This window comes from Mesoplodon densirostris, chromosome 15 (genome assembly GCF_025265405.1).
Source record: "Mesoplodon densirostris isolate mMesDen1 chromosome 15, mMesDen1 primary haplotype, whole genome shotgun sequence".
Taxonomy (NCBI): Eukaryota; Metazoa; Chordata; class Mammalia; order Artiodactyla; family Ziphiidae; genus Mesoplodon; species Mesoplodon densirostris.
The window spans coordinates 19,567,240-19,587,563 of NC_082675.1; the positions used below are offsets into that span (position 1 = coordinate 19,567,240).

Here is a 20,324-nt window from a genome sequence, read left to right on the forward strand (position 1 = left end):
CACATGGCTCTTGCTCCATCAGAGTCAGCTGTGCTCTGAGCAGCACAGGAGACCCACCACCCCTTCTCCACAAACCTGAAATCCAGAAAGCTCGCAAAATGAAGCATCTCCATCCCTTATTTAGTGACAAAACCTGACCTGCATGGATAAAATACTAGACTCTGTTTTCCCCATTTTATATGAATATCCATACATAATACTGCAAGCATATTATGTGCTTAATTATGGGGGTGTTGCATAATGTACGTATGTATTATATGTTACATAATATTTACATATAAGCATATATATGTCTGTATATATGTATCTAATAAACTCAAAATTTCTAAATTCCCCGATAAATCTATGCTCTAGGATTTCAGATAAGGGATCAGAGCCTGTGTTTATTCAGTGCTCAGTGCTGTACCCACGATATCTCAGTTAAGCTTCCGGCCATCCATTTGAGGACACCAATGCTGGCACCCTGACATGACCCTAAATTTCACGTTATTCCATCATATCCAGCCGCCCGCCACCTTCCCCATCCCACCCCTCAAAAAAAACATGTCGTCTTTCCTGGCCTGTAGCTTGTGGGGTGGCCGTCTTGGGGAGCACCAGAAAAGTGTTTAGGGCTCGACGATGGGGAGAAATGGCGTCTCTTGTTCCCCCTGCTGACACCAGGACTGTCCCTTCCTCTCCAGGGGGCATTGCCACATCTAATGAACAAGCCTTAACTGTCAGTACCCGAAGACGAGGTCCCGCTGCTGCCGTTGCTTTCTGCACACACCTGGGCCCTTCCGGTCGGTCAGTCTGTCGGTCAGGTGGAGAAGGCTGCCCAATGCCCCCCCTCACCACAGGCTCTCCCGGACGGATGGGGCAGGAAGTCTCACCCTCCACGAGCACGTGCTCCATCTCCCCAGACAGCACTTCAGGCTGGGAAAGAAGCCAGGCGGCCCAGAAATGTCCATGCTGGTTGTTTGGTTTGGTTTTGTTTAATGTAAAAATGTGCATTTCTACCCATTTTAAACCCCTGCAGCAGCTCCAGGAACATGGATGTAAGGCTGGACCGTCTCCCCTGGGTTCTAAGTCGTGAAAGCGCCTCTTTACCCCGACCCCCACCCAAGGCTGGTCTTTTTTCTAAAGGACATTTCCAAGGAAGATGAAACCATACGTTTTCTGCTGTAACTGTGGTCCCAGCAGTACCACCGGGTTGGGGGCTTTGATCGCTCCTTTGGCTAATTCCTTCTCCCTCTCGGAGAATCAGCAGTTCTGATCTTTAAACAACCCACCCTCATTCTTTCAAGTGTATTTATCCTCCCAGTGGGGCTGTGTGCAGAGCTTGCTTGTTCCATTGTACATCACGTTTTGTTTGCTTTAGAAGGCGATAAAGCAATAATCCAGCCAACTTTCTTTGAAATTTGATATGTATATATGTTTTTATGTTAAAGAACAGGAGGAGAGGCGTGTGAATAGTTTGCTTGAAGTATCCAATCATCTCAGGTTATCTTATCCCTACCCCAAGCTTTTTAAAAATTCTAATTGTCACCCTGGTGTACATTTTCCTGTTTCCTATTCATTCGAGCTCTGATTTCTGTAGGGTGACCTTTGTCCCTTGGCCTCAAGGTTCAAAAAACTGCAGCCCAAATGGCAGTGCCTTTCCCTCCCAAACATCAGACCCACCCGAGAGGCTTTTTCTCCAAAGTCCCTTTCTGAACACCTGAGCTGCTGGCATAAAAGATCCATTCCCAGTTGGTCTCAGGACAAACGATGAATGAGGGGTCCTTTTTGTTTCTTCTCACCTCTTCTTTCTACCCAACCTCCCCCCAATTCTACCTGACCAGGTGCTTTTTCTAGGTTCAAATGCAGGAAGGGAGGGTCTTGCTGAAAGCCCTTCTCTAGAGGGGAGTCCCCCCGACCCCCAGCCCAGGAACTCTGGACAGACTTGCTAGATGCTAGGTAACCAAGTATAGACTTGCCTTGCCTCTTTTTTTCTTGGCAACTCTAAGCTCATTCCCAGGAATCTCCAAGACCTCTGGGGTCTCCAGTCATGGCTACTCTGTTTTTGTTTTTGGAAATCCTCCACACCAGCCTCCTCCACCTCTTGAGCCCAAGGCCCCAGCAGTCATCCCAGGGATAGCCGGCCCACCGCCATGTCTGGAGTTGCCATAAACTTTGTGCCAACCTTGCCCGGGAGACGCCCATGTGTGAGAGAGATGCTTGGGCAGTTCACAGGGCAGCCTGTGATTGCTGAGGAGCACTGGGGCTGAGCTGCTTAATGGATCTTTGCTCAGCAATGGACTTCCCAAGAGGTGAAAGTCTCTCCTAATAAATCCGTTCTTTGCAAATGGTGTCAAAACCTGCTTCCCTTCTCCCTGGCCACCCCTCCTTCAGTCTCTGTCTCCTCAGCTCTTCTTCCTCCCTTATCTCCCTTTACCACCTCTTCCCTCTCTTGGGGATGGCAGGATGGAGACCAATCCTGTCTCTGCAGGTTAAGACAAACACCCAGGCCCGAGAGGGGTTGTGGTTCAGCACCATGGACAGTGACCGAGGTGGGGGTGAGAGGCCCTCCCTCCCTGAGTCCTGTTGGCTGAGCTTTGGCTACTGGATGGGCAATTGTTGGAGCCCTTCACCCGGGCAACCTTGTGCATCTGGAAACCTCATGCATGTGTGTCTGGAGATTTGGTCCTGCTTGATCATAGTTTGTATTCTCTTCATTCCCTGAGTTTGTGGTCAGTTGTTCTCTCTGGCCATTTGGGGATTTAATCCTTTCAGGAACTGCTTCAGTTGATTTTTCTTTCTTACTCTTCAAAGATCCAGTTCATGTTTTATTTCAATTTTGCTGTGGTGTCCAGGTCAATAGGTCCTCTTTAAAAGACACTCCTGGTGTGCTTTGACCCTGATGTCTTTTCTCAGCTGCTGTCTTTCTTTGCCTTTCTCAAGGTGGGAAGGCCCCTTGGTACCATCTTAGGCAGTAGGAAGTGACTTGCTCTGTTCGGTCAGTATAGTGATACTCACCATGCAAAACTCTCAGTTTTGAATTAGTCATGTTGCATCCCATGTATGCCCAACAGGAAAGAAAAACACTTGAAAACAAGATTGACCTGAAGGTCTTCTACCTAAGCTCCCACACCTGGATTGGAAATAAAAATCCATTTAATTCCTTGGTGATGAGGACATACAAAAACTGACCACAGTAGCCTCATCCCTTCACCGCTGAGCAGACAATCACGGTGGGTCAGGAGTGGCCTACGCAGTGCAGGCTCCCGTAAGCCCTGGCTCCTGCTGTGATCAGTACAATGAAGTTCGCAGCAACTGATGCTTAGAGCCTTTGCAGATAGCCAGGCGAGCAGGTTATTTATTTCTCCTCTTTCTAAACCAGGTGAGCTCTTGGGGGCTAAGCAAGGGGTTGTATGCTAGTTTCTTGAGTTTGCCTGGAGCCACCTTTGGAAATCTGTCTCCTTTTAAGCTAACTTTATATGCCTTAATCATTTGTATGCAGTCAGGTCACCCGCCCTCATCCAGCCCTCCTCCCCTGGGCCTTTGGCTTTCTTTAAATGAGAGTTTTATACAGAATGCCTCAAAAATAAGATGGATAGATGGGTGATTTTTTTAAAGTATACCCTCTCTCTCTCTCTCTCACACGCTCTCTCTCCCCCTCCATCCCCCCACACCCCCTTTGCACGTCAGCATTTTGAGAGCCGGTCTTCTGATAAGTCCGTATCGTTTTCCCTCCAGTAGATCCCCTTCTTCATGGTCCCTTGCCTAATGTAACAGAAGCCTTTGGCCTGTAAAATTCCATGGTGAGGCCTCAAAAATCAGTGTTGTGGAGAATCTCTCAGTACCACCAGAGAAACTCCAGTGGAAGAGAAGCCTCACTAAACTCCAGTGGAGTTTAGAATGTTGGGGGCTTTGAGTGATGCTGCCCTGACGGCCTCATGTTGTCTGGGATTCGGGGAAAGGACAATCAGATGGGGAGGTTTTGCAGGGGACAAGCAAAGTCGTGTGCTTTCAGACAAATGTGTTTTCCCTTGTGCTTCCCAGGAAGAAGTGAGGCCAACTCTAGGTATCGGAATAGAGGTGAGCCTGAGGTCTTCAACCTTAGAGGCTGTGCAGGGGATTTGGAAAAACCTTAGGCATGATTTCCCTGAAGGAGACCTCAGCTGCTCCCACCTGGTGCTGACAGCTGCCTTGTCCATTTATATTTTTCATCACGATACCCCCAGACTGCCCCAGGAGCTAGGCGTCATTACAAAGCTAAAAACCCACAGATGTGTCACTGGATCACCTCCAAAATAAAATGCTTGCTTAAAGGTGACGTGGGCCTGCGTGGAAGACAGCGTCCCACCCAAGGAGAGGACTCTCAAGCCAGCCGCTCCCTCTCTCCTCCTCCGTCCCTGTGGTCCCTCCCACACAGCCCTGTCCCTTAATACAGGAAGCTAGATGATGGTTGTCTTTGTGTAAACTAGCATTTCAGGGTGAGGTCTGCATGGAGGTGGGAGAAAAACTCTATCCGACGGGAATTGCGCCCTCTCCAATTTATGCTGTGCCAAGTCACTACAGTAATGGAGAATCCTTCTATAGCCTCCGACTGTGCCTTTCCTCCTCCAACATGTGATAAAACAGGAAAGCAAAAAAAAAGCCCCATGGCTTCATGATTCCATGGGGTAGGAGGGAGCCACTTAAGGGAGAGCGGACCTGCCCCACATCTGGAAGGGGGTCCACCTTGGGCCCCACCCCCTTAGGGAGGGATGGATCTGCGCCCTGTGCTGAGAAGCTGCCAGGAGTTACCCTGTTGGAATTCTGGGCAAGTCGAGGGTCTGGAAACATAGAACCGTGTAGAAAACCAGTAGGCATGAATGTGCTGAGTCTTGGTCTGTATCTCCTTTGGCCCCCATCACCCCTCTAGAGATTTCTTTCTTTTGTCTAGGTTGATTCCTGCAGGGAGGGGGCCAGAAAGCCAGGTTCCTGGAAAGTCAGCCTGAGATTTCCAGCAAGGTAACCTCTCAGCCGCTCACGGCTGACCTCCCAGAATCTCCTTAAACAGTCACCCTCACACCTGGCACCACACCATCTCCTCCCATGAATCAGCCTGGCACCGTTTTAACAATCTCCGGTGGCGTCACGCCTGCTAAAAAAAAAAAAACGTGATGCCGTTGTCTAAAGAATGATCTCATTCCACATAGCCTTATAGATCCTGTAAATACGGGGCTCATAAAAGTCATCTGTTGTGTTACTGAAGATATTTTGTACTGTGTCGTTTCCTAAATCATACCAACGTCCTACAAGTCCTGCACTTCCCAGATGATTATGATCCTCAAAATGCTTTGTAAGATGGAGGGGGGGAGTGGAAATATATATACGTACGCTATGTATTTTCCTAACCTTTCTTCCGGGTCCCTTCCTCCAATACTTGAGTCACGATCGAAAAGGAACTCGAGTCCTGTGTGCAAGAAAGTTGAAGCGTCCTGCCAGGTGGTGTCCTTGCAGTTGCCTTATGAATTCACAGGCTCCAGGAGTTCTGAACAGAAGGTGGTCGACCGGCACTTTATCCAGTCCCAGAAATGATCTCTAATCGTGTGACTGAGAATTCATCTAGAAAAACCTATATTTTTAACACCAAAACAAACGGGGCTTCCCGGACCTCACAGAGTATTGGATGTCTACCAGTGCTTTTCTATTTTGTAACTGTAAATTAGAGGTTTCATACGCACAGCAGAGCAGTTGGGAATCTGGTCGACTGCCCTAAAACAAAATGACCTTTGCATGTACAAAGACGTTGCATTCAGACTCTGAAAACAGCAAATAAAGCTTTGACGCGAACGGCACTGGAGACGTCAGCGTGTCGGTGTGTGAATGAATGGACTCCCCCATGCATGCATGGCTGTCCCCAGCTGAGTCAGCCTCTCTCCGCTGTGCCGAGCTGGGGGCCAGACAGCGGGAGGGCGCAGCAGGGGTCCTGGGAAAGGGGGCCAATGGAGACAAAGCAGGATCTCCATTCGACGTGGGGCTGGGTCCTCATTCGGCCTCCTGGCTGTGGGGTATCTCTGAACCCCCAGGTTCTCCAGAATGGGGGTGGTGACAGCGATAATAGTGGGCAAAAGTTAAAGGCAGTGGCTCTCAGCTGGGTGGATTGTGTTCCCCGCACGACATCTGGCAATGACAGGAGATGTTGTTTTAGTTATCACAGGGAGGGAAGGGAGGTGCTACTGGCATCTAGTGGGTGGAGGCCAGGGATGCTGCTCAGCATTGTACACTGTGCAGGACAGCCCTCACACCCCATCGCACAGAATGATCCAGCCCCAAATGGCAATAGGGCCAAGATTGAGAACTCTAGGTTAAAGAAATGTGGCCCAGGAAACCTGGGCATATAGTAGGCCTTCAGGATCCAAAAGGAACTGAAGGAGGCTGGGGGGTCAGGCCTGATAGGCTGTCGCACCTCTGTCTTCCCCCTTATATCCCCAGCAGGTGGCGGCTGCATCCAGGTTAAGGGGTTGAGATCAACTCTGTTTTCCATGAGCACCAGAAGGAAGCAGTCTCTTGGTTTGAACTGTCAACAGTAGGCAGGATCCTCAGTGATTAAAAGCTAGAAGGTAACGCTGTGCTGAGTGTTTTACTTTCGTGATCTGTCAATGGCTCGAGGAGAGAGAAGCTTCTCCATCTACAGATGAAGCTGTGATTCTGACCTTCATTCACTCACCCAAGGTCACACAAATCCACCTGTTTCCAGAGCCCAGCTGTCACCCACATCTCCAGGGATGCAAGGAGGTTGGGTTTTATGCTGACTTGAGAATGTTAGCTAAAAACAAACATCAACAAAAGAAAACCCTCTTGGTTAACAATTCACCCCTTTGCCCTGATTATTTTATTCATTCAGCAATCATTAAATACAGGTTCCCCTCCACTATCCGAAAGTAGAGCGTTCCTCTGAAACCTTTCCTAAGCTGCAATGGCATAAATTGAAGAAGCAGTTACCTGAGGACACATCTTGCTCACAGATGCACAGAAGAAATGGAGATAAAGCACAGATGCTCTCAGACACAGTTCAAAGCTCTGGCCGCTTGATGCTGAGATACTGAGTGTGGTTCCCACGGAAGGCACTTGGTGGCACCACTCGCTGCTTGGGGCTCACCTCACCACTGTCGTGGCTCGAAGGGATATGGGAACATATGTATATGTATAACTGATACACTTTGTTATAAAGCAGAAACTAACACACCACTGTAAAGCAATTATACTCCAATGAAATTGTAAAAAATAAAAATAAAAAAAGCAAAAAAAAAAAAAAGAACACAACGTGATTTTTGCTTTTCACCCTTTTTTTGTAAAAGCAAAAATTCTCTGGATTTCTTTCCGTTAAAAAAACAGGTACTAATGTAGGTCTTTCATAAAAGCAAAGTAGCTAAAGGCAAACTTTCAAAAAGCCAGGAAATTCTGTAGCTATCAGGCAAAATTATACTTTGTTAGGCACACACACAAAATGCATGGATCTCTTTTTTTTGTCATAAATAAAGGGACTATCATGATCATCTTTATTTCTATTTAGGCTAAGAGCTGGGCCCTGGAGGAGGCCAACCCCTTCTCCTCCTCTCTGCTGTGTGACCCTGGGTGAGTGACTCCACATCTCTGAACTGTTTCCCCCTCTATAAAGTGGAGATCATAATTCCTCCCCTAAGGAGGGCTGCGTGAGGATTGAACATACTGCTCGTGAAGCTGGCCCAGTGCCGTGCACATAGTAGGTCTTCAATAAATGGTCACTGTTATTCGTCAATGTATAACGAAATATATAACGAAAATGAATCTTTGTATAATGAATCTTCTGTATAACGAAAATGAACCTTTGTTAGGCCTGTTACCACATCTCGTGGAAATGTTTGGATGGATTTACACCCAACTTGGAAGGTATGTTCAGGGTGATCTGACTTAAAATTTAGGCCACATGGCATATGGGAAAATTGAGAGATTCTGGGACGCCTCACTTTAAGAACTGAAGCCATTCGAAGGATGTCATGCACCTCAATAGGAAGATGGTGGAGCTGAGAAGCCAAAGGAAGGAAGTTGAGGACACTGAGATCTTTACACCCCGATGCCCCCTTGCCTGGTGCTGCTGGGCTTCCCACAAAGCTGATGCGGTCCGTCTGCCCCCAGGAAGTCATCAGAGGCCACGGCTGAGGACACAGAGGCATGGGGGCCTCCCTGGGCCTGCTATTGGGGTGAAGTGGCCCGCACAGAATCAGGTGGACAGGGCGCTGCCTCAGCAAGCCAGGATGTGCTGGGCTGTCAGAAAACGCCCATAAATAGGACAGTCCCTGCAGAAGCAGACTGAGTCTGCAGACGGCATCGGCCCCTCTGTTCTTCTCAAGGCGACTGCAACAGGTTCATTCTGGGTATGTGGGGAGAGAGAGGCAGGCCCGGACCTTGGTGGTCTCCGGGGGGGCGTGCACAGCTGGCCTCCGACACCAACCGGGGATCCACGTGAGGGCTGGAGCCGAGAGGGAGGACGCAGGACAGCCACCAAGCCAGCTGGTGTCTGAGGGGGTGGGCAGGGTCGAGCCCTTGGCTGTGAGCTTAGGGCAGGGGGCCTACAAAGACTGAGCACCGCTGAGGAAGGGGAATGGGCAAACTGGGGGGCTGCCACATCTGAGAATCCTCTGTGAGCTGGACCTCCATGAGCTGGACCAGGCCCTGTTTCCTGCTGAGGCTGGACACAGGCAGACAGCCCGCAGGCTACGCATCCCTGGGCCTGTGTCCTGAGTGTATGGGCCACGCAGCCCATCTACTTCCAGGAATGTGGGGTGTAGCTGAGGTGCCTTCTGGGCCACTGTGGATGTCTGAAATGGGCATGTGTGTGTGCAAGAGAGAGGGGCTGTGTTTGTGCAACAGGTGGGAAGTGACCGTATATAATGACCACGGGAGCTTGTGTGTGTGTGTGTGTGTGTACACCTGTGCATGTGCTGATAAGCAGGAGAACAGTCCTATGTGTCTGTGCAGCGTCAAGAGAATCCTTCCACGTGACTAATGCAGGCCCAGTGGTGTGTGGCACAGTCCCTAGGGATGAAGGGGAGCTGTCTGTCTGTCTGTCTGTGTCTGTCTCTTTAAGTGGCTGGAACAAAGTAAGTGCTCCGTAAATGCATATGAAATGAATAAGTGAATGCAGAGAAACTGGACTGGAGCCGATGCCCCAGGACCTGGCCCGGCATCATGCTTTCTCTAGATGTCTGTCTGTCCATCTCCCACCAGTCTGTGGTCTCTTCCTCTCCATCACCCAGCACAGGGCCAGGCAGCAACTGGGTTCTCATGGAATCTTTGGCAAGTGTAGGAGTCAGTGAACAAAAGACTCTACCGCTTGGGGTGCAGAGGCGGGAGAGATTTCTGTAGAGGAAACCCCGGCAACGCCCACCCTCTGAGCAGGGTCTGGAGGTGCTGTGTCCGCACAGAGCTCGGGTGTGGGGGAAGGGCACGCGCTTTGGAGCCCAGTCCCAGCCCCACCTCACTGGGCCTGAGGATTGCCCTCTGTAAAATGGGGATCCTGACCCCCCTGACTGTCCCGGTCCCTGTGGTCCATAGTAGATACTAAGGGGATGTTTGCTGAATGACTGAATGACCACATGTAGGTTGTGAGCGATGACCACATCTCAGAGGCAGCCAAGCTCTGTAGCTCAGCCTCGACTCCAATCACGTCAACACCTGGTTTTGCCCGGGTGCACCTGGTGACTCTTTTGCCTTTGACTGAAGCCACAGGTGTTCCTGAGGCGATGGCGGAGCAGCACAGCGCGCCGGAACAGGCTGCCGCCGGCAAGAGCCACGGAGGCCTCGGGGGCAGCTACAAGGTACCGGTCAGGGAGGGGGTCCCAGGGGCTCTGGGCCCAGGGCTGCTCTTGGTCCTCGGGGTCAGCCTCCTGGCCAGGCAGCCTCTCTCCAGAAAGGAGCTGCAGCCCTTCCGGCCAGCTTGGCCCACGAGGACGTCTCCCCGCCCTGCGATGAATTCACTTCGTGGCCCTGCCCCATCTTTCCTCTTCTGTGTCCTTGTCTGCAAAATGGAACTGGTCACGCGCACCCTGCCAGTCTCAATGCGGGTTTCGGGAGACACGGCACTGACTCTCCTGCCTGACCTTGGTCCAGTCCCCGGCCCTCTGTGGGCCTCAACAGCCCCATCTTTAAAATGGGGATGGTACCCACACTTCTCAGTGTGAGAGCTCAATGCATGTGCCATTACCATGGTCAGCTAACGGAGGAATCTGAGAGCTGGGATTTGTTGGCTCTGTCATTTTTTTTTTTTTTTAGTTTTTGGCCGTGCTGCGTGGCATGTGGGATCTTAGTTCCTTGACCAGGGATCGAACCCGCGCCCCCTGCATTGGAAGCGCGGAGTCTTAACCACTGGACCGCCAGGGAAGTCCCGGCTCTGTCCTTTCTAAGCTATCCAGGGGGCTTTAGTTTGAGATGGGGTCTGGGAATGAATTGACTAAGGAGATAACTGGGGGCTTTAACCAGAAGGGTGCACACTGGGAGGGGAAGAGCAGCAAAGAGGCCTGCCTGGCTCTGGGCCTGATTCGTGGGTGAATCAGCCTTGCCCTGTGGACCCCCAGCTTGCCCCTGGGGAGAGCTGCCCACCCACCAGAGAAGAGGGTATCACTGCCGGCCCTTCCTGTCTCCTTTTGGCATTTGGCTTTCCCCTGACCACGCCAGTGCTCGGGAGAAAAGAGCCAGCTGGCTTATTGAATCTATGCCTCCACTTAATTTGCTGTGCAGCCCAGGACGTTTTCTGAGCCTCCCTTGACCCTTGTATAAAATGACCAGAGGCAATGTTCCCCAGGGACCTGCTACAAAGACAGTTTGTGCTTCTAGGCAGTTGAAAGAGGCAAAACCTTCCTCTGCCTTTGCAACCACTTCCTCTGGGGTATAGGGACTGGTGAAGTTCAACTGTTGCAAACTGGAGTTTTATTTGTCCTGCACAAGACTTTTTAAATGGAGAAATTTCACATTAAGGAAATTACAGATTTCTGGCTTCTCTTGAAAAGCTTAGAAGGGGGCCCACAGTCCCTCCTAACCACAGCGGCTTCATTTCGCTACAGTTATCCCTCTGGTTATTTTGGTCATTTTGCTTTACTTGATTTTGCACTGCCTCCGGCCAGATACCAGAATTACAATCCCTGGATTAATGGGGGTTCCTGGAGGTGTTCCCCCCACGGCCACCAGGGGGCAGGGCAGACCTGTGGCGGTGCTGGCTTCAGGCCTGTACCAGGCAGAGCTGAGGGAGTGGATGGCAGTACCTCCCTCCAAGGCCCTAAAGAGGACCTGGCAGGACACAGACTGGGGCTGGGAACCCTGCCCCGGTGGGATGCTCAGGAGGCTGCCCTTCCAGGTGATCGTGTACGAAATGGAGAACTTCCAGGGCAAGCGGTGCGAGCTCTCGGCCGAGTGCCCCAACCTGACAGAAAGCCTGCTGGAGAAGGTGGGCTCCATCCAAGTGGAGTCGGGGCCGTGAGTACCTGCACCCCCAGCCCCTCTTCACAGCCCTGAGCCCTCTGGAAGTCGGGAGGTCCAGGATCAAGCTCTAGATCTGCTGTGGGACCTTAGGCAACTCCCTTCCAATCTCTGGCCTCAGTTTTCCCACCTGTAAGATAAGAGCATTGAACTGTGATTTTCTTGGAATCCTTCTAACTCTCCACCTCTGAGGTCAGTAGCAGGGCGCTGTGGAGAGAGAACACAGGAAGACACCCAGCACCTAGCTCAGTGCCTACTAGTGGGATTTAATAGTTTTAATAGTTTTAATAATGATGATAATATCTAAATTCTAATGTGCTTTATATCACTGAATCCCTCTTGACAGATGAAGAAACTGAGGCCAAAGTGGTCACATGTCCTGTCCACGTCCACATGGCAAGCAGGAGTCCCAGCTGGACCCTGAATTCTTCAGGTGGAAAGTCCAGGCTCTGGTACTACCCACTTGGGTGATCCTGGGCAAGGTGCTTCACCCTCTTGGCCTCTATTCTCTCATCTGTCAAATGGGGTAATAAGGGTACATACTTCAGAGAGAGTTTTTGTGAAAATGAATGGAAGGATGCACATAAATAATTACAATATAGGGTTTCCCTGCTGGCGCAGTGGTTTGAGAGTCCACCTGCCAATGCAGGGGATGCAGGTTCGTGCCCCGGTCCGGGAAGATCCCACATGTCGCGGAGCGGCTAGGTCCATGGGCCATAGCTGCTGAGCCTGCACGTCCGGAGCCTGTGCTCTGCAACGGGAGAGGCCACAACAGTGAGAGGCCCGCGTACCGAAAAAAAAATTATAATATAATAGTCGTAATAGCACTAACAATATAATAGTAAGAAGAAGAAAAATAAGAGGAGGAGGGGGAGGGGCAGGAGAAGGAGGAAAAGGAGCAGATGTCTATGGAATACTTACTGTGTGCCAGGCATTGCATTTAAAATGTTTCTGAGAGACTTCCCTGGTGGCACAGTGGTTAAGAATCTGCCTGCCAATGCAGGGGACACAGGTTCGAGCCCTGGTCTGGGAAGATCCCACATGCCGCGGAGCAACTAAGTCCGTGCGCCATAACTACTGAGCCTGCCCTCTAGAGCCCGCGAGCCACAACTATGGAGCCCGCGCTCCTAGAGCCCTTGCTCCGCAACAAGAGAAGCCACCGCAATGAGAAGCCTGCGCACTGCAGTGAAGAGTAGCCCCCGCTCGCTGCAACTAGAGAAAAGCCCACGTGCAGCAATGAAGACCCAATGCAGCCAAAAAATTAAATTAAATAAATAAAAATAAAGAATAAAATAAAATGTTTCTGAGCAGCCTACACAGAGGCTGCACATAAAATAGATTCTCAATACTCTTCCCCAGGATGGTTTTCTGACTCAGAGTCTCAATTCCCAGTATGTTCCAGCAGCTCCCTCAATACCAGGACCGGGGATCAGTAGTAGCGTCGGAGGGAAGGTGCAGGGTCAAAAGTCAGCAGCTCTCGGGCACCCCCCTCACTAGGCTTGGGTCCTCCCCCAGGGCAGCAGAGGCGACCCAGGCCTCTTTCCTCCTGCAGGTGGCTGGCATTTGAGCGCAGGGCCTTCCGCGGGGAGCAGTATGTCCTGGAGAAAGGGGATTATCCTCGCTGGGACGCGTGGTCCAACAGCCACCGTGGTGACAGCCTCCTGTCCCTCCGGCCTCTGCAAATTGTGAGTAGAGCGCCTAGAAGCAGGACATGCCTGGAGCTCGTGAGGCAAGCTCCTTTCACAAGCTCAGCCGAGGGCTTAGCTGGCATTCTACATGAATAATTCTGATCTCCTGCCACCCTCTGTGTGCCTCGGTGTCCCTATCTGCTAAATGACGGAGTTTTTAACCAGACCTGAAAGGCCCCTCTTGGTTTCACAGCTCTCTGGCTCTCAAATTCCTAAGGAGACCAGCTCGGGGGGTGGGCGTTATTTGACTTAATTCTTTCCTGGAGCCTCCCTGCCCCCTGTTCTGGGCATGGGAGCAGCCGGTTCACTCTGTGGTCTTTGCCCCCAGGATGGTCCGGATCACAAGCTGCATCTCTTTGAGAACCCGGCTTTCGGCGGCCGCAAGATGGAGATAGTGGACGATGACGTGCCCAGCCTCTGGGCTCACGGCTTCCAGGACCGCGTGGCGAGCGTCCGGGCCATCAACGGGACGTAAGGGAACCTGATCCCATTCTTGCCCCTGCCCTGTACTCCAGTTAGCATGCCTCTGGCTCCACACAGAATCCTTGTTCACAATTTCCTACACAGCTGACGTTTCCTGCTCCTTCAGGTCTGGAGGCCCTTCACTCAAGTCAGTGTGTCTACACCAACCTTGCTCAAAGCCCCACTCAAGATCGCCCATGATGTGAATGTCCAGTTGCTTGCATTCCTGTACCATTGGATATCCAGGAAGCCTTGACTTATAGACAGTTTTATCTTTTCTTTTAACCAAGTGAAATCTGTCCCCCTTACCTGTCTCCATCAGTCTTCACTCCTTTTCTGGACATCCCTAGGCCCTTGAACTCAGCTATTTTTTTTCCTTTTCACAATCCTTGTCCTTCTTACCAGGGAACCCAGCCTGTATGTAGGTGTGGCTTGAGTAGTACATAGGAGAGCAGGCTCATCACCTCCCTCCTTCTAGGCTTGATATCTCTGTTAATGCAATCTTAGGGTCACCATCCCTTTGTCCAGGTGACTGTATCTCACTTGCAGGCTTGTAGTCTGGGGTTGGGCCTTGAAAGGTGCCACCTCTACCTGATGATAATGTATTCAACAACTTTTTACTAAGTTATCACCTATGGTCAGGGTATGGGGGCAACAAGAACTATACAATTCCTCCCTCAAGAATTTCACAGTCTCATAGGGAGACAGACAAGGACATAGTATTATTTGCAATTTGTTGTGATCAGAATTGTGATGGGGGATGTACAGGGGCTCTGAGGGTCCTGATGAGGCACTTGATTCAGCCTGGGGGTGTCAGGAAGGGCTTTTTGGAGGAGCAGATATCTGAATTGATATGTAAAGGATACTAATGAAAGAGGAGATGAAATAAGGTTGAGGCAAGGACAAGCATTCCAGGCAGAAGGAACAGCATGTGTAAAGGCTCAGAGACATGCAGGTTCAAGGAGAATAGAATAAGACAGGCTGGAGTGTGGGGTATAAAGAAGGAATGAGAGATGAGGCTAGAGATGCTACGTGAAGAATCTTGTGGGCAGGACTAGGAGTTTGAGTTCATCCCGAGGGCACTGGGGAGCCAGGGAGGGATTTAGGCAGGTGGAGAGCATGGTTTTAAAAGACTCGGTCTGGCTGGAGGCAAGAGATTGGACACTGACCATCCTCACCCCGACCTCGGTCTCCCTGCAGGTGGGTTGGGTACGAGTTCCCCGGCTACCGCGGCCGCCAGTACGTGTTTGAGCGGGGTGAGTACCGCCACTGGAACGAGTGGGACGCCAACCAGCCACAGCTGCAGTCTGTGCGCCGTATCCGCGACCAGAAGTGGCACAAGCGGGGCTGCTTCCTCAGCAGCTGAAGGGCGCCCAGGCCCCAGTGGCCCAGGCCCGCCCTGAGGGGCAGCAAGGGCAAGAAGAGGCGGCTCCAGGGCCGGGGTGAGGGCCTGTCTGGCCACCCTTCCCCAGAATCTGCTCAATAAAGCCTGGGGCCGGTCCCCCACCTGCCATGTTCCTCCGTGTCACTTTTTGAGGGGGCTGGGCCCCAGGTAGAGCCCAGGGGAGGGGCAGGATGAAGGAGGCTGGGGCTTGAGGGTTCTGAGAGCCCCAAGGGAGGGCTGTGAGCTGTGCTCCCATTTGAGGCTCTGGTCCTTATCAGGCAGAACCACATGCGCATCCTGCCCTGATTTTGTGTCTGTCTGCCTGTGTCTCCATCTGTCAGTCCATCCATCCATCCACATCCTTCTAGTCTTCCTTCCATATTTCTGTGTTTTCTTCTGTCCATTGATTTATCCATCCCTCCTTCTACCCACCCATCTTTCTACCCATTCTTTCAATTATTCCTTCTATCCTCCCATCAACCCATCCCTCCATCCATCCATCTTACATCCCTCCCTCCCTCCCTCCCTCCCTCCCTCCATCCATCCATCCCTCCCTCCCTCCCTCCCTCCCTCCCTCCATCCATCCATCCCTCCCTCCATCCATCCATCCATCTACCCATCCATCCATCCTTGCATCAGTCCTTTCACCCATTAATCCATCCATCCTTCCTTTCTCCCATCCACCTGTCCATCATTCCCCCTCCATCTCTGTCAGTCTCTATTTTCACTAACTTATTCAACAAATTCCAGGCCCTGTTCAAGGCCTGAGGTCACAGCAGTGAACAAAGCAGAGTCCCACCCACACAGAGCTCACCTTCTATGAGAGAGACAGAACATAAATGAACAGGTAAAGTTTGAATATAATGTCAGGAGGTGGGAAGGGCTAAGGACAAGGAAGCGGGATACAAGGATGCACAGTGATGGCGTCGCGGTCAGAGAACTCTGAGGGGGTGACATTTGACCTCAGACCTAATGACCCATGAGAACATTCCAGGTGGAGGAAGAACAGGCTTGAAGGTCATAGGCTGGAGTGCGGCTGAGTCATGGAGACACAGCAAGGAGGGTTAAGTAAGAGATGGGGAGGGGGTCAGAGAGGGCATACGGTCAGCATTTGGACTCCACAGGACTCCACAGACTCTGGGAAACTCTGACTCTTCTCCGGGGGGCGGGAGCCACGGAGAGTTTGAACGAGGCGAGACATGGTCTGTCTTTGGGTTTAATAGGAGCGCTCTGGCTGTGGCGCAGAGCAGAGACGGTGGGACCAAGGGGGAAGCAGGGAGACCAGTTGGGGGGCTCCTGCAGAGATCCGGGCGAGCCGTGATGGTATGGTGCCCCGACCCACTCTCTTCCATGCATTGGTGACTGTTGCCCTGCCCAGAGATCTTCTGCAGCCTCGGCTCAAGGGCTGAGCCCCCATCCCACCCGCCAGCCCTGACCATCACTGCTCTGAACCTCAGTGGCTTCCTCCAGCCCAAGGGGGGACACCGTGGCTGCGCACGTGAGTTTCCTCTGCCACCCGCTCCCCGCCCCCCTCCCTGCCATGGGAATAGGAAGGACTGTCCCGTCTGACAGGCGACAGCTGGCCTCCGGGGATCACCCCTCCCACCTCCAGGAGCCAATTCCGACCTTGCTCCCCTGTTGCCCCTGCAGCCCGTTCCAGCCTCCCACAGCCTCCCCACGGCTAAAGGCCGCTGGTATGGGGGAGGCCTGGGGGGGGCCCAGGGAGACATTAAATAAAATGGGGCAATTTCCAGTTACTTCAGCCTGTGTGCTTAAAAAAATATGCACAGCTGAGAAATCACCTCGAATTATTCTTACATTGGTGTGTAGGGCAGAGCTGGGGTGGGTGAGGGCACCCAGCAAGGAGGCAGGTGGAAGGCAGGGGTTGGCTCCCTGGATGTGGGGACGGCAGCACCTACCCCTCCTCACCCCTTCCTCCCACCAGCACCCACTCCTTCCTCCCTCTCACAGAGAGAGGCCTCGTTATGCTTTATCCATCAGTGCTCACTGAGCACCAGACCCAGTGCCAGGGCTTTTCATTCATCATCGTCTTGTTGAATCCTAACGAAGACCTTGGAAGGCACCGTTATTAATCCTATTTAACAGATGAGGAAACTGAGGCTCAGAGAGGCCGTATCACCTTCCCAGGGCCACACAGACAGGAAGTGGCAGAGCTGAGGTTTGAACCCTGTATTCTGATGCTAGGACCTCTGTTTCTGAGCCCTACACCCTCTGATGTATCCATCAGGGGCAGAGAAACCTCACAGAAAAGGAAGCAACGGTTGCCACAGCAACAATTTTAACAAGAATAATAGTAGCCACTGCTCTCCAGCCCCTACTGTCACCGAGTCCACTATTGCTTTATAGAATCAGCTCTCATCTGTGATGCGTGATAATGACCTCCATTTGCAGAGAGGGGTACTGAAGCCCAGGGTGCTGAAGTAAATTGTCCCAAGTGCCACCACATTTAAGAGGTGGGACCAGAACTCAAGTTCATGTCCATCTCCAAAGCTCAGGGCGCCCTGCCCACCAGCTCTTGATGCTGTATTTGAAGCCTTCTCTGCTGCTGCAGCTGCTGTTTATTGAGCACCTGCTATGTTCTAGGTTTTGGGCAAGAGTGTCCATGCCTGGTCTCAGTTTACACCAGGAAGGCCCCTGGCAGGCTCCAGGGTTATGGGTCAGTGGAGGCAAGGAGGCCAGCGCAGTACTGGGGATGGTGCCCCCGCCCCCCCCCTCCCTCGGGCCAGACTTGGTCCCAGGCACTGCAGCTGGGTCAACTCTAGAGGTGGGGTTCAGCTGGACCCCCATATTCAGGACAGACCCTGTCCAAAGCCTGAAACCCATAATAACCATCTGTGTCAAGGAGAGCTTGCTCTCTGCAAGTATTCCCATGCATTATCCCGTTCAACCCCACTAAATGCCTCGGAAGCACAGAGAGGGGCAGCCGACTCCGAAGGTCACACAGCCAGGGATCAGCAGAGCTGGGATTTGACCCCAGGCCTGCATAACCCCAAAAGGCTGCTCTTAACTCCAACCTAGATTCCATCTAACACAGGGGCAGAGCCTGAGAGGGACAGTGAAGCAAGGGCATCCCTCAGTGACAGAAGGTCAAGGCTCAGGGCCAGGAAGTCACTTTACTTAATTGAGAGGCTTTGTAGACTAATGGTTAGAGGCAGTATGCCTGAGATGGGCTTTTTTTTTTTTCCTAACATCTTTATTGGAGTATAATTGCTTTACAATGGTATGTTAGTTTCTGCTTTATAACAAGGTGAATCAACTATACATATATACATATCCCCATATCTCCTCCCTCTTGCGTCTCCCTCTGAGATGGGCTTTTGATCCACATCACCCAGGTTTCTTACCAGGCTCCACCACTTACTGTGTGCCTTCGGGCAAGTCACTTAACCTCTCTGTGCCTCCGTCACCTTGTCTGTAACATGAAGTTAATAACACTATCTATCTAGGTTGTTTTGAGTATTAGCGTAAGATTAATTGGCAGAAAGGGATGAGAACAACAGATAAACAAAGTGTGGGCTCTAGAAATATTCATCCTCCTCATCATCATTAGAAATGATGACCCTAGATATGGGCTCCGTGGTTGTATGAACCAGAGAGACTTGCCAGTTACTCAGTAATGGGGGGTCATCCTAAGGCTGCCAGCGCAAGCAAGAAAATAAGGAACCTAGGCTCCGTGGCCAGGCTTGGGGAGTCCAAGCTGTGACAAGGCTTCACGGGGAGAATGGGACCCGGGGATGAGCAGGGCTCATGGAGACAGGACTGCAGCCCAAGGACTCCTGGGAGCCGGGTGGCAGACTCTGTGGGCATCCTCCTAGGGGTCCACCATTAGCGAGCCACCTGCCACTTCCTGCTGCCCCCTCTCCCCAGCCTTCACCCTGGATGTCTTTTATCTGCCCCTGGATGGTAGCAGATGCTATGTATTTTCCCATACCCCTTAGAATCTGAAATGGTGGTGTGTGAGGTCCACGTCCAGCTGCCAGCATCTGCATGCTTGTGTGCCAGGGGGCAGCTGGCATTCTGGGGAATTAATGCCTACTAGGAGCAGCCCTCATCCAATAGCTAACAGGAATTAGTGTATAAATACCCCAGCTCCCTACCCTCGGGTGGGAACTTGACCAAGCATTCCTCCCCATTTTGGAAAGAATCATGGCACCTGTGGCGATGTTACCTGCAGTGTTTGCACCACGAATAAATCACCTCTGGGCCAATCCACATGTCTGGCTGTATTATGTTTAAGAAGATTCTTCATGAGCATATGAAAATGTCAAGCACACATTCAGTTCAATATTAACTTCTTTTTTTTTTTTTTTTGGCGGTACACGGGCTTCTCACCGTTGTGGCCTCTCCCGTTGCGGAGCACAGGCTCCGGACGCGCAGGCTCAGCGGCCATGGCTCACGGGCCCAGCCACTCCGTGGCATGTGGGATCCTCCGGGACCGGGGCACGAACCCATGTCCCCTGCATCGGCAGGCGGACTCTCAACCACTGCGCCACCAGGGAAGCCCCAATATTAACTTCTTATCCAAACTTGTCCACTATAAGTAGCACAAATACCTAACTCCTTGTTTACATCATTCTGGTATAACTGTGTCCAAACCTTTATCTATTGAAATACATATTATTACACACTTTATTTTATTTATTCTTATATATTATAGTTAGGACATTTTATTATGAATTTATTCTGAAAGTATGTACATAGGTGAGTTATAGTTTCAATTTCATTTCAGGAAAGGGCTGTCACACAGTAATTGTCATGAGAAGGGAGTGTCGGTACTGAAAGAGGGGACAAGTTCTCGACTTGGTGGCCTCCGAGGCTCCTTGTAGCTCTGGCTCCTTTGTATCTAAGGATCAAACTGTGTTTGGGGACAACAAGGCCTGTACTCTTTGTAACATCAAGAAGGTGATTTCAACCAAAAATAGAGTTACCATATGCTTCAGCAATCCCACTCCTGGGCATATATCCAAACAAAACTCTAATCCAAAAAGATACATGCATCCCTATGTTCATAGCAGCACTATTCACAACAGCCAAGGCATGGAAACAACCTAAATGTCCATTGACAGATGAATGGATAAAGAAGATGTGGTACATATATGAAATGGAGTACTACTCAGCCATAAAAAAACAATGCCATTTGCAGCAACATGGATGCAATTAGAGATTATCATACTAAGTGAAGTCAGAAAGAGAAAGACAAATACCATATATCACTTATATGTGGAATCTAAAATATGACACAAGTGAACCTATCTGTGAAATAGAAAGACTCACAGACATCCAGAACAGACTTGTGGTTGCCAAGGTGG

At 51.1% G+C, this 20,324-nt stretch overlaps 2 protein-coding genes across 4 annotated transcripts in view; both read left to right on the forward strand.

The window, feature by feature from the left end:
- KIAA1671 (KIAA1671 ortholog) overlaps positions 1-5,804 on the forward strand; it is a 187,831-nt gene extending 182,027 nt beyond the window's left edge. For all 3 annotated transcript variants that reach the window (XM_060118093.1, XM_060118094.1, XM_060118095.1), the window contains one exon: positions 681-5,804. The gene's annotated coding sequence lies outside the window, so the exon portion shown is untranslated. The remainder of the gene's footprint in view (positions 1-680) is intronic.
- Positions 5,805-9,731: 3,927 nt separating this feature from the next.
- On the forward strand, positions 9,732-14,976 carry CRYBB3 (crystallin beta B3). The gene is made up of 5 exons (XM_060119320.1): positions 9,732-9,806; positions 11,339-11,457; positions 13,013-13,145; positions 13,477-13,619; positions 14,811-14,976. The coding sequence occupies exons 1-5, from the start codon at positions 9,732-9,734 to the stop codon at positions 14,974-14,976; spliced, it is 636 nt and encodes a 211-aa protein (XP_059975303.1).
- The last annotated feature ends 5,348 nt before the right edge of the window (positions 14,977-20,324 follow it).

Excerpts from the sequence above, each read along its gene's own strand:
- CRYBB3 (XM_060119320.1), top strand. The coding sequence starts at position 9,732 with ATGGCGGAGCAGCACAGCGCGCCGGAACAGGCTGCCGCCGGCAAGAGC. Across the intron at positions 9,807-11,338 it reads GCCTCGGGGGCAGCTACAAG|GTGATCGTGTACGAAATGGA; the intron begins GTACCGGTCAGG and ends CTGCCCTTCCAG. Across the intron at positions 13,620-14,810 it reads GTCCGGGCCATCAACGGGAC|GTGGGTTGGGTACGAGTTCC; the intron begins GTAAGGGAACCT and ends GTCTCCCTGCAG.